This window comes from Hibiscus syriacus, unplaced genomic scaffold (genome assembly GCF_006381635.1).
Source record: "Hibiscus syriacus cultivar Baekdansim isolate YM2019G1 unplaced genomic scaffold, ASM638163v2 tig00110177_pilon, whole genome shotgun sequence".
NCBI classification, from domain to species: Eukaryota; Viridiplantae; Streptophyta; class Magnoliopsida; order Malvales; family Malvaceae; genus Hibiscus; species Hibiscus syriacus.
The window spans coordinates 668,681-688,548 of record NW_024062613.1 but is presented as its reverse complement, the minus strand read 5'-3'; the positions used below and the strand labels follow the sequence as shown (position 1 = coordinate 688,548).

The following is a 19,868-nucleotide window of genomic DNA, read 5'->3' as shown; positions in this document are numbered from 1 at the left end:
GAGTTAACTTTATTCTGTTTCTATTGAATATTCGTCTTGGGTGATCCATATAACAGAGGTTAAGGTGGGGGAATATCTTCCCAGTTTTGTTCCAAATTCTACTGGAAGCATCTCGTTGTCTGTACGCAGAAAATATGTTATGTTTTTTCTTTTTTGTAGATTAAAATGACGCTGATTGCCACAGTTATATGTGTGCCACTTTAGAAGAAAGACAACTGGATAGCTGTATGTCCAATTGCAGATTTGCAGTATTCGTTAAGTTTTAACAAATATTATACCAATAGGGTTTTCTAAATAATAACTTCTTGATGAGTGATAGAAAATTGTCAAATGTGTAATAAGTTCTGTTTGTTTCTTGAAAGGTTTATTTTTACTATTTTTCATAAGAATACTATGTGAAATAAAAATATGTACGGAACAAGGCAAATTCAAAGGCATGTCTAACAATCCTATTTTAGGTAAAAATGGTGGGGAACAGGATGTGAATACCGAAGGTTCAAACTCCTTACCCAGGCCTTATCTGTGTACCGGCTATGACATCTATCTTGTCTGGGAGCCTTGTACAATGTAAGTTAGCAAAACTCATCTCTTTTCCTGTTTTGTTGAAGACAAAAAAAAAACTTGTAGATTGAATATATTGGATGTAAATAATTTAATCTAGTTTGGGAATGAGATTAGGAATATTTAATTTCAAATGCCAAACCTTGTAAATTTCTATTGATGGATGGGATTTGCTTGCATGTCTCTGGTTAAAAGCACAACAGTTTTGATCAGGGATTTGCTTGCTTGTCTCTAGTTAAAAGCACAATGGTTTTGATCAGGGAGGGAATGAGATTAGGATATTTAATTTCAAATGCCAAACCTTGTAAATTTCTATTGATGGATGGGATTTGCTTGCATGTCTCTGGTTTAAAGCACAACAGTTTTGATCAGGGATTTGCTTGCTTGTCTCTAGTTAAAAGCACAATGGTTTTGATCAGGGATTTTCTTTTGTTTATATTCAAGCTGTTTTTTCTCATCGAGCACATGCTTGTTTGGTTAAGCTTTGAGAACTACCTTCCGTATATTGTGTCTTCTGAATTTTAGATATCGTATTTTCATGAATCTCTACCAAATAGTCGTCTTTAGAAGAAACTTATGTTGCTCTAACTCTCATTTTTCAAGTATCCATGTTCAACACCTGTGTCTAACACAATTTTGGACATGGCTATGGAAATATGACCTTTCAAGGACTTATCAAATAAAGACATACATCATGTCAGACACATACCGTTAATTGGAACATTCAGAAGTCCGAGTACGTTGGTCGAAATAGTCTTGTGATGAAGATGGTACTTTTTAATTTTAGCTGTAAAGATTGTTGAAAGAAAGAAAGAAAAGATTTTTTCTTACCTTTATGTGATCTGATAAATTTGGTTGTGTTTTGAAGGTGTGCTATGGCTCTTGTTCATCAGAGAATTAGGCGAATATTTTTTGCGTTACCGAATCCTGAAGCTGGGGCATTGGGAAGTGTTCATAGGCTACAGGGTGAGAAAAGCTTAAACCATCACTATGCAGTTTTCAGGGTTGTCTTGCCTGAACTTGAATTTCCAGCGGAAAGATAGTTCTTTTGATATTTCCTACCGTTCACACTTTTACATTTTCCAGAAATTCATCTCATTATAAGAAATTGTAATGCGAAATGGTAAGTCTTAACTGTAACGGGGTAATGATAATTACATGATCCCAGGTTTTTTTTTGGGGATAAGTGCAGAATTTTATATCCAAAAGAAAGCAAACAACCATGTACAACAGGTATATTACCCATGTACAAATAGACAGCCCCCTAAGACACCCTAAGAATTTAACCCCCATTCAACACTACAACTTCCCTGCTTAACTGCCTACCCTTAATCCTGTGCAATCTGTTCAGCTTCAAATTAACATCCTTCAGGCTGGCCACCAAATCAGGACAATACGACCCTGAAAATCGTCTGTTCCTTTCCTCCAAATCAGGACAATACAACCCCTTCTTTCCTTCCAAATCAGGACAATACAACCCCTAAAGGATCGTCTGTTCCTTTTGTTCCAAATCAGGGTTGTATAGGATTGTCTGTTCCTTTTGTTCCAAATCAGGGCAATACCCATTTCAAGCCAAACGAAAAACCACCGACAACAACGATTTGTCCTTAACATTCCTGCAAGCCCAGCTAAGCTTTTGATCCAACACAAAACTGGTCTAGGTGAACCAAAGCATGCAAAACCCATTTCCAAATATATCTGAATAAGAACATTCAAACTCATTCAAACACTATACAAGTCCCCTCTATATTGAACCCAAAAGAAATGGGTTTACTTCTTGTTGGCAGCCTATTCAAAACTGTCATTCAAGCGATAACTGCAACAAACTTGACCACACCCAGCCCTCTCGAGAGAATTCAGAAACCTGCCAAAAAGAGCAACACTGCATCACTCTGTACACTATACACTGCTATGGAGTATTGGAGTTGGAAAAAAAATCTTCCCTCTGTTAGTGGCCGCTGTTCTCTCTTCCTGTAATACTAAGTCTAATATTCGTACAGTCGTGAGGAATTGCCTGACCACATTCTTTTCTCAACCAATCCAACCCCACGAAGCCCCTCCTTTGCCTTCTCCTTCTCCCCTCACGTCAACACCCTCACCGCCCAGTCTGTTGGGGCGGCATCTCTCCTGTCGTTTCAGATGAATGAATCACCAGGTTGTTTCCGACTCTCACGCTTAAGGCTTTGATTCTTTGATACACACTCCTCAAAATGCCGTCGGCATGGCTGTCCTTTAGATTTATGTTCTACTTGGCTTGGAAGACAATGATAAGCTAAGCGTTTTTATATTTCGTATGAAATGTAAGATTGGAGTGATCAAAACATGAAATAACAAAACTTGGACATACATTGTTTGGACTTAGTTTCTTCCATTTCTAGCAGAGTAGAATTATTACAAAGCAAATTAACTTTCTTATCCCAAAATCCTTATGGCTTTCAATTCATGGTTCGAGTGGCATGTTTTATGATTTTTATCAATATGTTAGAAGAAGACCCAAATTACTAATTTGTTGCTTTGTTTTTCCCCTGAAAAGATGTTGTCATAGTTAGGCTATATATATTTGCATATATTGCTCGAAGGTTTGCTCAAAATTATATCTTTGAGGTACTTAATCGTTGCCAGGTTTGCTTTCCTTGAGGTTCAGAGATCATCAATGCTCATCTTCTTTAAACACGGAAGATGATGTAAATATCTTCTCTCATAAACACACGCAGCATTGAGCAATTAATGGAAGTGCAGAAATATTTTTTAGCGTAGACATATTAACAACACGACCTTTAGTTGACCTTTAATTATAATTTTATGTACAAATAAAATCTCAGGGTGAACACTATCCGAATTATTTTCTACCTGTTTGAAAGAAGTATGGAGAGAAAAGCTCACAAAAAAAATATGTTAAGGGGTGATATGTTAGGAGCTGGTCAAGGGATGAACTAATATTTCAGCAATATTACCATAATACCATCAGTGATCTGACGGAAAGCTATTTTAGGCTTTCCATTAATGTCGATCAATTTGCAGCCCATATGTACAGTGATAGTGTGGAAAGAAGAATATTTGGCTTAGTGAGGATGGTTTCAAACATTTCTATCAAGCCAGTGGGAGTCTTACCTTGTGTTGTAAGAAGATCCTCCAGTGCTCCATTGGTGGTGGATGAAATATTCACATCCAAATGCAATCTCCTAGTTTTAAAGATTCATTCCCTGATGTTCTCTCTTCTGTCCTTCAAGATCTAAGTTCTGCTTGCTATTGATTCCGATGAAGCACTGGAAGATTTTTACTGATTCGAGGAAGGGAAAACATCCGAGGACATGACTGGGATAGACAGGGATAAAAGATATATTTGCTGTATAGGGATGGCGGAAAGTGTGTTCATGGATATCAAATTGAAGTTCTGCAATACGACGATGTTACTGCAAACTATAAGAAATTTGAATGGTATAAGGAGGTTAGAAAGCAGTATATGAAAAGAATGTTGTCTCGACAAACTGTATGATTGCATCTGCATATTGAACGATTTTCTCAATTCAATTTGTTTCCTTCAAATTAGAATTCATTACTTTCTAGGCTTCATTGCAATGCTTACATGAGAAATTACTGTATAAATTAAGTGAATAAAAATTCTATGGCATAGGATGTTTGGGGATTGGAGTTGGATGAGTAGCGACCCCATGGTAATCTATGTGGTAATCAACTGTCTGATCATTATCATATCCATATTTTCTTCCCATATTGATTCATCAAGTACTCCTGCATAGTGCATGCACACCATGATCAATTTCCTTAATTGTTTCAGGAGGCATAATAAGATGAAATGTGCAGGCTTAGTTCATTGTTTGTATTGCAGAAATAATGATTTTCTCTATGTGGAAATAAGTTAATACTTATAGACTAGTAGGAAAATTTTTAAAATGCAATTGAACTGACGTTTAATTAATATTGTTGTTTGGGTAGGGAGTTTACGTGTGAGCCCCATGCCCCATCATTTTCTGTTGCTGACTTGCTTCCAACACTCACCGCCATGGATGAACCGAGGGGCAAATGGGAAGTGACAGTCTCTTTGAATTTTGAAATTTTCATATAATTCAATATAAATTATATTACTATTGATAATCTAATTTTATAATTCGTTTTTTTTAGACCCACCAACTCAAATCTCCTCCATCACCATCTGTCTTTGATTTCTTGGTTATACGTTAATCCAAGAGTGCTTGTGGTTGAACATGGTTATTACGTGAAGAGGGAAAAGGGCAGTGAAAGGAGGGGGTAAGGGACCAATGGGGTGAAATGGAGCAGAAACGAGAAGAAATGGGTTCACGTGAAACAAAACAACTCACCTTGAGGCCTTATCCATGCTTTGTCTTCACCAATAATGACTAAAGTCTCCTGTGGGAATCTCTTTACATTTTCTTTTACTTAAAATTTTAAAATCATTCTCAACAACCTCCAACCTCCCATCATTATCCATTAATCAAGTAGTGTTTTACTATACTCCAATGAAAATACAATACTACAGGTCTAAAACGAAGAAAGATCACCGTGAACACTTTCTTTTGACAGTTTTCTTTAATGTACTGAATAAGTCTTTTTGTCTTTCTTGATGATTTAATTTCACATCTTCTGAAAATTAACTAAATTCAAGCAATTGGTTTCACTCAGAGAGAAGCAGGCCTGTAAATGAACCATGCTAAAAGAAACTATAGCCCTCGAGTCAATGTTCATTTACTTCTTAATTTGTTTGTGTTCGGTGTTTTAAATTGAATTTTAATAAAACTAACTGTTTCGAACCTAAAAACTAAACAAACATATTTACGAGTTTAATTCATTTCATAAACAAACCTTAAAATCTTGTTCATGATAAACACACCATTGCTCAATCATTAGTTTTCCTAAAGTAATATGCACATCCGGATGCATGCAAGCTCACGAACAATACTCAACACAGTAAGCTCCATAAATTCTTTATCCATGGATTAAGCTTCCTGAAATCACTTATATACAACAAATTATTATCAAGTTGGAAACATGTGTACTTGCAGTTTCAGTCAATGAAACAACAATCAAAACTGTCTCACCTGAAGCCCAACTTCTGGAAGTGAATGATGTTGTTTCCTTGGGCTTGAAGGGACACTCCTGAACTTGGGGACGACAACCTTGAAATTTGGCAAAAATATCATGTAGAGTATGGCCAAAATAATGGGTGCCGCAAAGCCATCCCAACAACTGCAGCAATTTCCATAAGATGATTTTCAAATTTAATTCCATTGATAAGACAAGTCTCAAATAATGAACAATCACAAAAGTCCAAATGCCATCTTTTGATAAAATTACATCACCTTAAGCATACAGGATAAAACCTTTCCACTTCAGACTATACTAATGTCAAGTTGAAGAACAGAGTAGATTGTTTAAAACTACAGTAAAACAGAATGGGGGAATGAATTATACTATCGGATAAATTGTCTATAGGTTCATAGTTTTTGGACTCTTCAGCATTAAAGCTGATGTCACGGTGGAGATAAGAGATATGGAAGCAATTATAGAATACCCTGGAGAATTACATCTGTGTTTAATGCAGAGTATCTAGAAGGAAATGAATAAACATTCTTTCTAAAAATGGGAAATAACCTAAGCAAGCACAAACTTAAAATAATGTTCTAAACGAAAAGATACTTTACAATCTGTATAGATTCAGCCTTTCTTCAAAGTTTCCTCTCTCTCTCTCTCTCTCTAGACTTTCAAATCATAAAGTTTTCAGTTTTTCTTGTACAATTTGTCCACATAGGATAAACCTTTGCATTATTTATTGATATATCTTCATAACAATATTAGTATCATCTTTATGAGATTAATGACACATTGGAACATGAACTATGATCTATTATTCAATTGGTACCAAAAGTTTGAATATTGGCAATTAGATACACAATCTTTGCCTCAGTTAAATAGCTTGCACCTTTAAGATAACTCTGTTAATCAAGATTTAGAAAAGAACAGCAGATGTGAGGGTGCGCAAATCTTAACTCCTATTTATAGTTCTTGACATGTAACCCCATTTGTATAACAGAGTTTGTAAGCTGTTCAGTCTACAACAGGGAATAAAAGTTGAAGTACTTAATTGCAAAGTTATTTTTCTTCAAATATCAAATTGATAATTTCATTATAATTCAAGTAGCAAATATGTAAGTGGCCCTTTTTATATTATGCCGGGAGAGGAAACCATTGACAGCAAATATCTTTAAAGTTCTTACATAGAAATGAACAAGTATGCAAGCTAGTTCATCTCTATTTCTAGATGTTATGATACATGCCCCATAGATAATATTTGATTTTCTATCAACGAGATCAGAGATAGATGAAGGCATAGTAAAATGTCTGTAAGCAAATTTCCATTCAAACAAGTTGCAAAAGAAAAAATCAATTTTCACATAGACACGCAAATCTAGATGAAGAAATTAAAATGTTAAGGTAAAGTTGAGCAAAAAACAAATTCAGATGACTAATCGATTCAACACTAATTCATGATTGCTACCATTATCCAAACACCATTAGAATAAAGTAGGGTTCTTGGGGAAATCCTCATCACCAAAATTTCAAGCTTCTAAGCTCAATTTGATTCAATCAACAGTTTAATATTTCAATCCTATCAAAATTGACATCTCTATCTACCATAATATGAAAACCAAATCTATAAGATGAAATCAAATAAAGTTCAAGGAGGAACAAGCATATGATCAAAAGAAAAGTTAAACAAGTTACGAGCAGAAAATGAATACTTACAGCACGGGCAATACTAAAGAGGAGCTCACTCGAAGCTTGGCCAGACAAAACTTTCTTCAAAGCATTAGAAGTTAGGGGAAATGAGGTCCACCGATAACATTTCACCAAAGCGAAGGAAGGGCACACCAGACTAGACGACAAGGTAGATCCAACCACGGATAAAACAAAGTGAAATGAAGGTAAATTTGCACTCCGAAAAGGAGGGCAAAAGGCTAAAAAAATAGAATGAAAACAGAAGAAGTAATCACCTCAACTCGATCGGAGTAGCCAAGAAGTTAGCAAGCATGACAGTTGGAGAGTGGCAGTGAGATCCCAACAACGCTATTGCCATCCCACAAAGCAAGACTGTAACCCTGCAGTATAAACCAATCAAAAGAAAAGCAAAGAAATAAAAAAAGAAAGAAAGAAAGAAAAGGAAACATTACCGCATATTGGGAAAATTCCCAAAGTAATTCCCAGCGCTGCAGAGAATGCCAACTGCCTGGGTTCTGCTCCCCTGTAATAGGAAACCAATCAGATTTATTGATAAAATATATGAATGAAATTTGGAGCTGTAGCTTACTTGAGGATCTGGAGAAGAGGATCCACGATCTTTTTGTTGAACCAAACCTTCATTGCCATAATGATAGAAAAACTGGAAATCTTTGATTAGATTTGCAAAAATTGCTTCTCTCCTATACCTGATTTGAGACTGACTAACAAATTTATTTATTTTTAATCTTCAAATAATATTAATTTCAGTGGGGGGAAATAAATACTGGAAAATAGGTAGAGGAAGAGAGCAATGAATGAACCGTTTCCCCTTACCATTTATACGAGAGAGGCGCATTTGATGTGAGTGAAGTGCGATTAATTTAAGTTAGTGAAAATAGAAGTAAATTTGGGTTATAATTTGATTTAGTGAAAAATAATTTATAATAATTTTAATGTTTAATTAATATTAAGTATTTTTAGTTAATAGTTTACTTTTTTATTAATTTTGTATTACATAATACTTTATTAAATTTTATAAATAATTTAATTTGAATAAAACTGAATGTATTAACTTTCTTTTGTCAAGTTAAAAAAATAATATAAATAATTGAATTTAAATTATCTTAATGGTTAAAGAGATAATTATTATTCTTAGAGATTCAAGGTTCAAACATTAAATTACAAGGATAATAAATTATTATGTTAAATTATTAAAAACATTTAAAATAAATAACCATCTAATCATTGGTAATTAATAAAAAAAAACAACAAAATAAATTATAGAAATGAATTCCCGTTGTGATTGTATGAAATTATATAGTACTGTAAAAATTTGGTTGCGTCCTTTAGATGGTTACGTGCAACAGAGGTAATGAAAAGAACCAATAAAAGGAATCATTTTAGTTAATTGCACCATACTCCTTTAAATTATAATTTTTATTTTAAATTTAATTTAGAATTATAAATTTTAATTTTTTCTCATTTTTAATATTTTAAATTTATTCAAATTATGACTTTTATTTCAAATTAACCCTTATATTTTTTAACATTTTAATTTAATCTTTAAACTATCAATAAATAATAGCCGCGTCCTCTTCCAATAATATTATTTTAAAAAGTATAAATTATCATGTGAATATTGATCTACGTTATGTAATAGTATAACGTATCATAAATGATTATTAATATTATATTAAAATCATTATTTAAAAAGGTAGTATTATGCATTTTAATTAAGTCTATTAGAAGTCTAAATATTATATCTAAAAAGTTTATTTTAATTCTTCTACTATAAAAAATATTTTAGTCCTTTTACTAAATTTAAAATTTTATTTTGATTCATCCACCATAAAAATAAATATTATAGTCATTATTGTATGTTTTAAAAGTCAAAATTTGGTTCAAAATCCTAAAATTATTGTTAATTGACTTAAATATTACATTTTAAATAAAAACATATAAAATAAGTTCATATAATAAATCCTATTTTTTGATATTATTTTATTTTATTTAAGATGTTATTCATTATAATATACTTTTTATAATGGAATAAATCCTAAAAAGATGTTATGCATGTGATTAAATAGTGTCGACAAATGTCATATAGATGGACCCTCAAAAGAGAGTTGAATCAATAAAGTCAAGCACGATTAGTTTACGCCGTGTACAGAAATATCATCACATCAAATACTTGGAAAATGAAGAAGAATGGTCATCGTGTCAAAGAAAAACCTTCTTCAAGGCATTGTGTTCTTTTATCTTGCATGGTACGTTGAAGTAAACTGGGGTTGCTAGTGACAATGGCATCCGTGTGCGCATGCAACCTCGTCATGGAATCGGCATCGTCGACAGTCCAGGCATATACCTTCTTCTCTCCTGTCGAAGACCATAACAGATCGAGCAATGGATCAAATTTGCATAACACACATCAATTACACCAATAACCAGCTCAAAATGAGTTTCGTACCCATGCAGAGTCTTAACCAATCTTTCATCGATCAATTGATGGTATACGCCAGTTACCTTGGCCCCTTTCATTCTAAATAAGCTACATCGAGCCCCAGTATGGGGATCCACCATTATAATGTAGCCTACCTGTGAGTTCATCCACAAACCGGTCAAATGCATAGAAAGAGTTGTTATCGTCAAACATCAACAACTTATACAGTATAGACTTAGTTATCGAGTTCAAGAATTATAATACAGAATAGATATTTTTTCTAAAATCCAAAGAACGGATCCTGCAAGAACAAGTCGGACATTCTGTAATTTCACAAAGAAACGACATGAAACACAATATGGCAACACAAAATTCCGGGTCTAGTATTAGATATTGAAGAGTTTATTTTTCAGAATCGAAAATCTATGAGAACTTTAAACAACACGGGTGAATCGATCAGTGAAAAGGAAGGAAAAAGGAAAACAAAAGCAGAAGAGAAGGGAAAAAATTTTGAGGTCACATATGTGAAAGGACAGTTGCACAGGATAAAGAGGTCTTGGGTTTCACCATGGCAGCTGGAATCCCGGTTTGAAACAACTGGTCTGATTTCTTGGTAAGCCGGATTTTGAATGAGTTGGAAGGAATAGTCAAATCAAATCAGTTAAATATGACTGTATTGAAGCATGTGATAGTTTGCCAATCCACTCGGAAAGAATTTTCATTACCCATAGAAAGTTACTATTATACACTCCACAATCTTGCTCGAATTATGTAAGATAGCCATTCATAAGACATCGCAAGAACCCTTCCAATAGTAGTAACTTCTCTAGGGGGGGAAATCCAAAATAGCTCAGAACAGTATAATTCTTCTCACCATAAGATCCGATGAGAGTTTGATTATGTCCCTCACTAAACTGTCGCTTTTAGCCCAAACGAGGCAATTCTTACACCGCATTCTCAACCTGAAAATTTTTATAATAGAACTTTAAAGCAAAATGTTTTGAATTAAAAAAGCCTGTTGGATAAAACAGTAAAATACTTCAAGCATTGTCTACTAAAAGAATATACTTAAATTTATTTGAAATTTTCAATTCATCTTTTCTATCGATATAGACCGATACAGTCCCAGTTTTCTCAATCAACTTTAAAGCAGGTAAAACCGTAAAATTCCCATGCATTTCTAGTAAACCTCATAAGTATTTCAAAGTCCAAATTAATTTGGCAATATTTTCTTGCTCCTTCATATTTAAGTATCAGAGATATCATAAACAATAATACAGTCTATCACAATCACATTGAAAAACTAGTCATGACAGGAGAATAGATAGAAGAAAAATAAGTGCAGTGCATAATGCCTCATTTACACATTTCTAAATCAAAAGTTACAAGAAATCAAGACAAAGGCAGAAGGGGCAAAATAACTCACAGCAGAAAGAATATCTTTTGCAAGTTCCTTTTCATATAATGGAGGCCCCACCTTGGCATCTAGAATCACCTGCCTAACTGATGTCGTTATAAACTGAATATTAAGATGAACCATAATCAGATATTCATCATTACCTTTTGATAGAAAAACTATCAACAACAGAATCTAGTGTATAGACGAAAAACTATCCTAAACATACCGTCAAAGCCTCTTCAATTGTAGGAATCTTTGAATTACCAGACTGATGATAGACATCAAGTTCTTTTATCTACAAAGCAAAACAAAGAATATCAATCAACATTACTCACCAATATAATTCATACTATCTAGTATCTTAAAAAGCACATATTGCCAAAAAAAAATCAATTGATCAATTAAGACCTCATATACAGATAGAATTTTTCACAAGATATATATTGATTCTTCTTGTTCAGACTAAAATATTAGCTGAACGAGCAAGACATTAAAGAAATTAATATTTCCTTGCTTAAGCTCAAAGAAAACACATTTTCTCGAATCCAATATTTTACAAGGAAAACCATAAAAATTTTAATCAGAAATGGGAAGGCATGCCGCAAAATAAACATATTAACAAGATCAAACTGAACAGTCAAATCAGATAGAAAGAAATGACATTATCTTAATTCAGCAATTTATATTTTTTCTTTTTCTGGTTTGGGCCTCGATCCTTGTTTGTATGACATACATAAAGCACAATAATTAGGTGTCATTAGTCATGAAAGTAAAAATGGATTCTTTAGAACTCAGCAAAACAAGCGAAGAATCTATTCAGAAATATTTTCACCTCGTGTGATCTCAAATGCCCAACTTTAGAAGTGTTGTTACCAGATATTCGCTGCAAATCCCTGCCTGTGTAACATAAAAATCAAGTCTCCAAACAGCTGCAATATAAGCTTGCAATAAAAATGCAGGAAGATAGACCAGATTTGTAATCCAACAATACCAAGCAATTATTGCATTAAGTATTACACAAATTATTTTGTTATTCTGCTAAACCCTTTTAATACTACCCACCCACAAAATGAACTTTCATATTACTTAAAAAGTCACTTAGCTTACTAGTAAATGGTTTTCCTTAACACCTTACTCTAGAAAATCAGCAAAGATGAAAAGAAAATGAATTACCATTTTTTGAGTTTGCAAAAAGAACAAAGAGTAATAATATTGTAAATAAAGGAACAAATCAAGTAATCCGAAACCTTGGTTCAAACTCCCACCAATATGCAGCAATCTAATAAATCAGAATCAGTACAGATGTAATGAAAAATCCAAGACCATGTCCTGAACTGAATGTATGAATTATGATAGTATTAAACTAATTATTATTCCACCAATTATATGAGACAACACATGAAGATTAACACCAAAAGATTAGCGGACCTGGACTACAAGGATTATGGAATATAAATGAAAAGATGTTGCTTACATCTTAAGTGTCAACATTTCAGCAAAAGCACTGGTTTTTTTTTAAATATTTCTATATAATTAAGATACATCAAGAAAATTTAAAATCCATATATATTAAACACAGGAGTAAACGGCTAATAAATCAACAAACTGACTGCCATTTTTTTTAAATAAAAATGACTACTGAAACCATTCAGGGAAGTAAAGTACATATGAATTAGAAGATCACATCCTTTATGGAAGTTCTCATATGATTATGAGATGAAAATACCTGTCATGAAGTGCAAACAAAACTCCATCTGATGAGCGAGAGACATCAATTTCAATGCAATCTACTTGAGAACGAAGAGCAAAACCATATGCAGACATCTGGCCAAAATAAAAGAAAAAGAGCAGATGATAAACAGATCAACAAAGAATAATAATAAGATCCTAAAAGCTATGAAATAGCAGGCCCAATTGAAGGTAATTGTAATCTAAATAACCAGTTCATCATGATGTGCTATAAGGATTTAACTTGTGCTAATCTAGCCTTGACCAAGCAATATCATAATTTCAAGTTCTAAGGCACAAAAACAGAAGTTGGACAGAATAAACCGAAGGAAACCAGAAACCGGGTGAAATATGAAACAAGACTATTACATCCCCATAAGATATATAAGCAATCAAATTTTATAGATGTTGTTTGTGTCTTTTGAAAGCCACGCAAAATAGTGAACTAAAGCAATTACAGAAAGGAAGAGATGTTTACTGTGTTTGGGAAGGCATTAGTTGAGTCACCACCATGAGCACACACAAGGGGAGGATTGTTCAGCCAACCGCACCTGCTTAATTGTGTCTGCAATATAAAAGCAAAAAATGAAGTCGTACTACTAATTGAGAACCTATATATGTGACAAGTATCCCCTTTAACTGAGGAATAAAATAAATTGACATAATTAGATTCGTAAGAAAAAAGGAAAGAAAAGAATCTTCAACTTAGAATATTCAGAAGCCATACACTTCAATATTTAGAAAAAAATATTTAAATCATTCAGCAGCCTATCCAATATTATATCATATAGCGAACATCAACTAAGTAGAATAACCTTAGTAAAATGTTTGAAAACTGCCTTGTCATTATCATTTAAGAAAATTTAGAAAGAGAACACGTACACAATTATATCAAGTATTGACTTCTACTTTATGTGCGAGTCCTCCATGTGTAGGTTTAACATGAAATTCAGTTGTTAACTCAATCACAGCACTTAACAAAAAGTGTAACCATTTAACAAACAGACTAAATGATCGTACATTAAGTTGATTGGAGGAAACAAAGGTAACCTTAAAATCTCAGGAATGTTTTTACACCTTTTAATGAATCACAAACAAATTCAACAGACAGGAGGTATAGAAAAGAACAAACAGAGAAGTAACAGAGAAAGCTTAAACAGTTCAAGGGAAAGTAGCAATAACGCCTCAAAGTTTACCACTGAAATAAGCCGCAAGGGCAAAAGAATACAGAAAAGCTAGAAAAAGTGTACAACAAAAACAAGAAAAAAAATTCCTTAAACCTCAGCCTTTGAGTTAAGAGCACAATATTCCACTGGATCAAATTCTCTACAATATCTCTCACCCCACAAACACCAAAGTAAAATAAAATGGCACAATTGTCCAAACTAACTTGTTTCTGCGTTTGCTAGATACTGCTCTCCAACTAGCCATAATACCTACCACCATCTTCACCATGACTAAATGAAAGGAAAACAAAACATAGACATAACTTCTGAAGCAATTACGCATTTATATGTTCATATGTTTCATTTATAATAATAGTAATTAGATTAATATATATCAAATCAAAGATTTGTGGCATGGGAAACATTTTCAGATGGTTCAGTCACAAACAATGACTTAAATAATTAATAACACATTCATAAAAAAGAAATTAACCAGGGTACATAATGAAAGATATTACACAAGCTCGGATTTTTAGAAGAAAATATACATACTTACACACACACACAATATGTATATATATATATATATATATATTTGATAATACACACACACACACATATATATATATTGCAAAAAACAGATCTCTGAATTGAAATTATAGCACCAGTTTCTCAACATTTGCTACAATGAATCCACATGTGAAAAAAAAATCCAATAATGCAATTAATTTAGAAAGCCTTCACATTTCCAAAGTCAACGTCATCTAGGGAGGAATTTCAAAATAAAATTAAAAAAATCAAATCAAATTAAATGGAAATAGTTGCTCGTAAACAATCATATCTTGAATTTATAGCAGCATAAAATAAAAAAAATCAAAAAAATCAAATGAGAGAACTCCTATCCTGATCAAAAGTAGAAAAACAGCGAATTCGGGAAATTAAGGCGTTGGGATTGGAACCTGATGGAAACGGCGGAGCCTGAAGTGGAAGAAAAGGGGAGGCAAAATGGCGACGAAAGCAAGAAGAATAAGGATGAAACGAAGCCTCGAATAGAAAGAAGAAAATCTGAACAGAGGGGTTCCATGGCCGCGCCTTCTTCCTACCGGCGGTTTCATTTCTACTATTAGTACGTACGATTCCCACCAAATTATTTTATACTATATATGCTCTGGGTTCTGGGCTGTGTGGCTGCAGGCCCAATCACATAGTACAAAACAAAGGATTTTTTTCCACACCTACCATTTCACTCATTTTCTTCCTGGTTCCATCCAAATTTTATAAATTTCATTCATTTCTACGCTATTCTTTACTCTTTCTCGATTTTTGATTGGAGGTTTTGCTGGTCACAAACTGGTTGGCTATCCCAGTCGCGCCATAATTCTTTTGAAAGAACTTCGCAGAATCACAACAATTGGAGTATTTGTTAAAGTGCTAACAACTGCACAGAGAAGATCTGAATGCCTCCAATGGCTAAATTGCTGATCAGATTAAAAAATATAAAGGTTAGTTCATCACCATTAAGCCTTCTCTTCGAAGAAGGAATCAAAGTTCGATAGAATTCACTAGTAGCTGAATTTCAATGTAAAAACCGAAACTTACTTTGCAAAGTCTTCTGGCTTCTTGCTCAGGCCAAATGGATTGTATCCATAGCTAAATGAACATATGCACGTTAAAGATAAATTATTTAATCCAATGAATAACTTTGCACTTCTCATGTCATGTAACTTAATTATAATACTCACTCTCCGGGCACTTCTCCGGTCAAGTACGCTGGGATCTCCGATCTGTCCAGCAGACCTTCCGGCAAGAAAATTCTTCTGTCGGGACTCGGGACCTGTTGAAATATAAATGCATGTTTTCATTTTCTTTGTACAATTCGCTTATTTATATACGCAAAACGATTTGATTCTGGTAAGTACACTCCATTGAACTTACCGTACCACTTAGCCAGCTCTTCATCGGCTGGGGCGAAGGAAGCAAGCCTTGGGCTTCGGAGGTGCGGCCTTCTTTTTGGAGAAAAGAGCGACGGTCTTGAGAGCGCCGGAGTTCAATGGTGTGGGGGCAGATGACCTAGCTCCACCACTGAAGTTGAGAGGGTTTCCGAGCATCTCGGAGACGCCGAGGGAGGCGGCAGCGGTGGATGCTGCTAACGAGGCCATGTTTATGGCCAAGTGAGAACAATGATGAATGATGGATGCCTATAAGCAAGGCTGCTGGATGTGGAGACGCCACGTAGGATTGTGGTTCACGAGTTCCCATTGGTTGACAGCGGAAGATGTGAAACCTGATACAGCAATGCGATAGGTTGGAGTTGCTCGCGTGGTAGATCATAGTGCTGACGTGGACTGGAATGCTTCTGCTCTTTGTGGATTGCTTGCTTAGGTCTTGGATAACATGTTTTTTTTCTCTCGATTCTCACTCGATAGGCATAGTTTTGCATTTTGATCCGAGTCACGTCTATCTTACGTGGATGTTATTCACTCAAGTCAATAATCTCACAGTTTCAAATCAAAATTTAGTAAATTCCTCTGCCACTTGCATTATATTTTTAAGTGCTTATGTTTTGTTCTTTATAAAAATGTTATTTAACCCTCATTTAATTTTTAATATGATAAAATTATATTATTTTTTAAAAAAATTATAATTTAATTTTAGATATCTAAAAAATTTATTTTTTAAGTATTATTAAAGAAAAAGTTTATTCAGCTAGATATATTAAATTTTTGTGGTTCTATTATCTCGAAGTAGTGATAGTATTTCCGACAAAAGGTTAATGAAAGCATAATATTTACGACACTTTCCTTTTCTATTTTGGTCAAACTATCAGATAACTTTGTTAATTTCATGCAGAATATGCCTTATCGTAAGGTTTCAATTCTTGCTTAGAATATCAAAGATATGATCAATAACGCAGTAGTAAATCCTTTTAATTTTGTCTTTATGAATAATTTTTAGACATTCTTTGAGATTTTTTATGTTAGAAAATATTAATGCTTGTTATTTTTTTGTTTTTAATAAAATCCAATATCTTATTAATTTTGTTTTTAATAACAAACCTTATACTATGAAATTCATTTGGTTTGTGCAATTATATGTTTAAATATACATGTCAGCGTTTTGTGACCCAATCCTTATGCGAAACGACAGACTTCCAACGTTTAGTATATTCCTCGGTTCAATGTGCTCTACTGACATTTATTTATTTTATTGTTAAAAGCGTTAAAAATATAAATAAAATACACAAATGGTCCATTTATTATAGGATATTATTGTAACACCTATAATCCGTATATGTCTCATAATACGAATTAAATATGTCACATCAGCTTAACATACATTTATTGAACATATATGCTTAAAATTTTGTTGTGGTTTAAAATACCATTTTCTTACAATTTAAAAATTGTAATTTCTTTAGCATGGATAGTCGTAACATAGTAATTTATTGTTCCAAACAAGGCTGGTTTTTATGCAGCAATTAGGCAGTTACATACTGTTTCATATCTATATGCATCTGCTTAATATTGCTTTATTTAAAAATTTAAAAAAAAATTGTTTATAATATTCATTCATAAATACGATTATAGCTAAAATTATCCAAAATTAGAACAATCATAAATTACTATTATAGACCCTTTATAAAATAAAGTTTGATAAAACAACCCAACAATTATAATGTGCATGCCACTAATAAGTCAAAGTTAGGATGTCTTACTGATACTGTCGGTAGGTTTGATTCCCATAAGATGCTGGCAAGCTCCTCACTTCACGTCCTCTACTGTATTCGAACCTACGCATAAAAACCATCATGCGCTAAGTAAAACTTAGTGAAGCAACTACATAACTAAAATGATATAAAATATAAATTTCGTAAAGTATTATAACATGAAACTGTAATTTAAATAAAAACATTAAAACTTTCAAACCGAGCTGATCAAGTTGATTTTCCTTTAAAACCTGAAAATCATCCTCTCATGATTTCATCAAAGCTCATGTAAATCAAAATCAAATAACATAAACAATTCATATCCTAGTCATTCATATATATTTCATAACTTTTCATTTCATTTTCATATTCTTTCTGATAAAATAATAATATCATGATTTATGTTAACTGAAACGTAATTCATAGCTTTCATATTTATTTCCATAGCCCAATACATATTTATGAGAATATAAGGTATATGAGTATAACTGAAAGGCGCGCACTAGGCACTTTAGTGCCAATCATAACTGAAACTGAAACATATAATGCACTTCAGTGCAATCATCACATGAGCACCAATGCAGATAACTAGAAACTGACTGATAAGTACTCACTTAATTACATGCCAATTATACTTATAACTCTCAATGCAACATACAATGGGCTTTTAGATTATACATTGTTTGTTTCATAATCAATATTTCAATTCAGAATCATTTTTCAATCATTCTCATAAAAATCATAATTTGGGTAATTCATAACCTAAACATTCATAAGACATATATAAACATTATGAAAATAATAATCCATGCTTAAAATAGAAAACATACTTCAAGTAATGCGAGGTTGACTTATCACAAGTGGTCCTCAATCAAAATAGATAAATAAGTAAATTTCATTCACTTTGACACTTGATTAATAAATCAAAATATAAGTCTCACTAAGCTTTATAATTAATCCTTTGTTCTCAAATGCTTCAACTATCCAATTTTATCAAATTTTCATGCTCTGTCAGTTTGCACTACCTTCAAATAAATATTATAATGTATTAATATACATACTTAAAAAATTATTCCGGTAATACCAATGGAAACTAGACTCAAATACAAATCTAACCATATAAGACACTTCTTATAGTTCAACTTTCAAAGTTGGCTAACAGAAGATGTTTTGAGCAGAATCTGATGTCCTGTTTTCTGACCTATTCTTGATTAAAAATTCATATCTTTTTGTATACACCTCGAAATCATTAGTTATTTGTTTTAGACAAAACTATACTGATATACAAATCCAACAGTATAAAATTAATCCCCTAATCATTTCTATATAATTTATGGTGAATTTCTAAATTTACTGTTTGAATCATGAATTTCTAGACAACTTTCTGTAATTTGCATCCTTAATTCTTTTCCCTAATTCTATAAGCTTAATAAATGAAAATATAGGCTAGAATCATAATTCATATAACATTAGGAATCACTTTTTATCGTAGTAATTCTGACATTGTCTCATCGCAAGTAAATGTTTGTTCGATAACATAAATACAAAATAAATACACTCATATTTGCCTTGCTATCGAATCTTCTCTGCGATAACCTTCTCGATCTCAAACTTTTTCCTTTATTTTCGAGCTACACGAATCACAAAATTTACCTTGGTCAAACAACGTCATATAATAACATAGAATGCTCATACTACATGTTAGTATCGAACTAACATAATCTAAGCGTAATTATAAAATTCGATAGAAATAAAATTGATACTTAAATCATTTTAAAACTAAATCGTAATTCCATCGTAATTTCAAACTTCTTAAAATATTTCCTTAAATTCCATAAGTATTTGTTTCCATTATCAGCCCTTCAACTTTTGCCAAAAATAAAATCAAGCCACTAATTATGAATTATTTCTAGAATTCACCTTAATTTTTCCATTAAATTCATAATAATCCCTCACCATTTAGACCGTTGCACTTTAATTTCTAAAATTTCCAGCACCTTATTAAAATTCCTAAATCAATACTTTAACATTCAAAAACTTACAATTTCGTCCTAAACTTTCTTAGGAATTCACCATCAATCTTTATAAACTTAAAATTTGATCTCAACTCAATAG

General features: G+C 32.7%; 2 protein-coding genes and 2 long non-coding RNA genes across 5 annotated transcripts; 1 reads left to right on the top strand and 3 right to left on the bottom strand.

Moving 5' to 3' along the window:
- Window positions 1-199: 199 nt before the first annotated feature.
- LOC120217071 (tRNA-specific adenosine deaminase TAD3-like) lies at window positions 200-1,649 on the top strand. Its single transcript, XM_039214292.1, has 2 exons — window positions 200-567; window positions 1,430-1,649. The coding sequence occupies exons 1-2, from the start codon at window positions 437-439 to the stop codon at window positions 1,602-1,604; spliced, it is 306 nt and encodes a 101-aa protein (XP_039070223.1). The 5' UTR covers window positions 200-436; the 3' UTR covers window positions 1,605-1,649.
- A 3,720-nt stretch (window positions 1,650-5,369) lies between these two features.
- On the bottom strand, window positions 5,370-5,778 carry LOC120217030. 2 transcript variants are annotated; one of them, XR_005525117.1, is made up of 2 exons: window positions 5,637-5,778; window positions 5,370-5,552 (listed from the first exon to the last, which is right to left on the bottom strand). It is a non-coding gene; the product is annotated as an uncharacterized LOC120217030 (long non-coding RNA). The 2 variants fall into 2 exon arrangements; XR_005525116.1 differs by having other exon boundaries at window positions 5,370-5,543.
- Window positions 5,779-11,114: 5,336 nt separating this feature from the next.
- On the bottom strand, window positions 11,115-15,488 carry LOC120217064 (glycerophosphodiester phosphodiesterase GDPD4-like). The gene is made up of 6 exons (XM_039214288.1): window positions 15,007-15,488; window positions 13,360-13,446; window positions 12,880-12,977; window positions 11,986-12,046; window positions 11,380-11,448; window positions 11,115-11,273 (listed from the first exon to the last, which is right to left on the bottom strand). Exons 1-6 carry the CDS (start codon window positions 15,160-15,162, stop codon window positions 11,130-11,132), a joined length of 615 nt encoding a protein of 204 aa, XP_039070219.1. The 5' UTR covers window positions 15,163-15,488; the 3' UTR covers window positions 11,115-11,129.
- Window positions 15,489-15,650: 162 nt separating this feature from the next.
- On the bottom strand, window positions 15,651-15,891 carry LOC120217065. Its single transcript, XR_005525119.1, has 2 exons — window positions 15,790-15,891; window positions 15,651-15,697 (listed from the first exon to the last, which is right to left on the bottom strand). It is a non-coding gene; the product is annotated as an uncharacterized LOC120217065 (long non-coding RNA).
- Window positions 15,892-19,868: the final 3,977 nt, after the last annotated feature.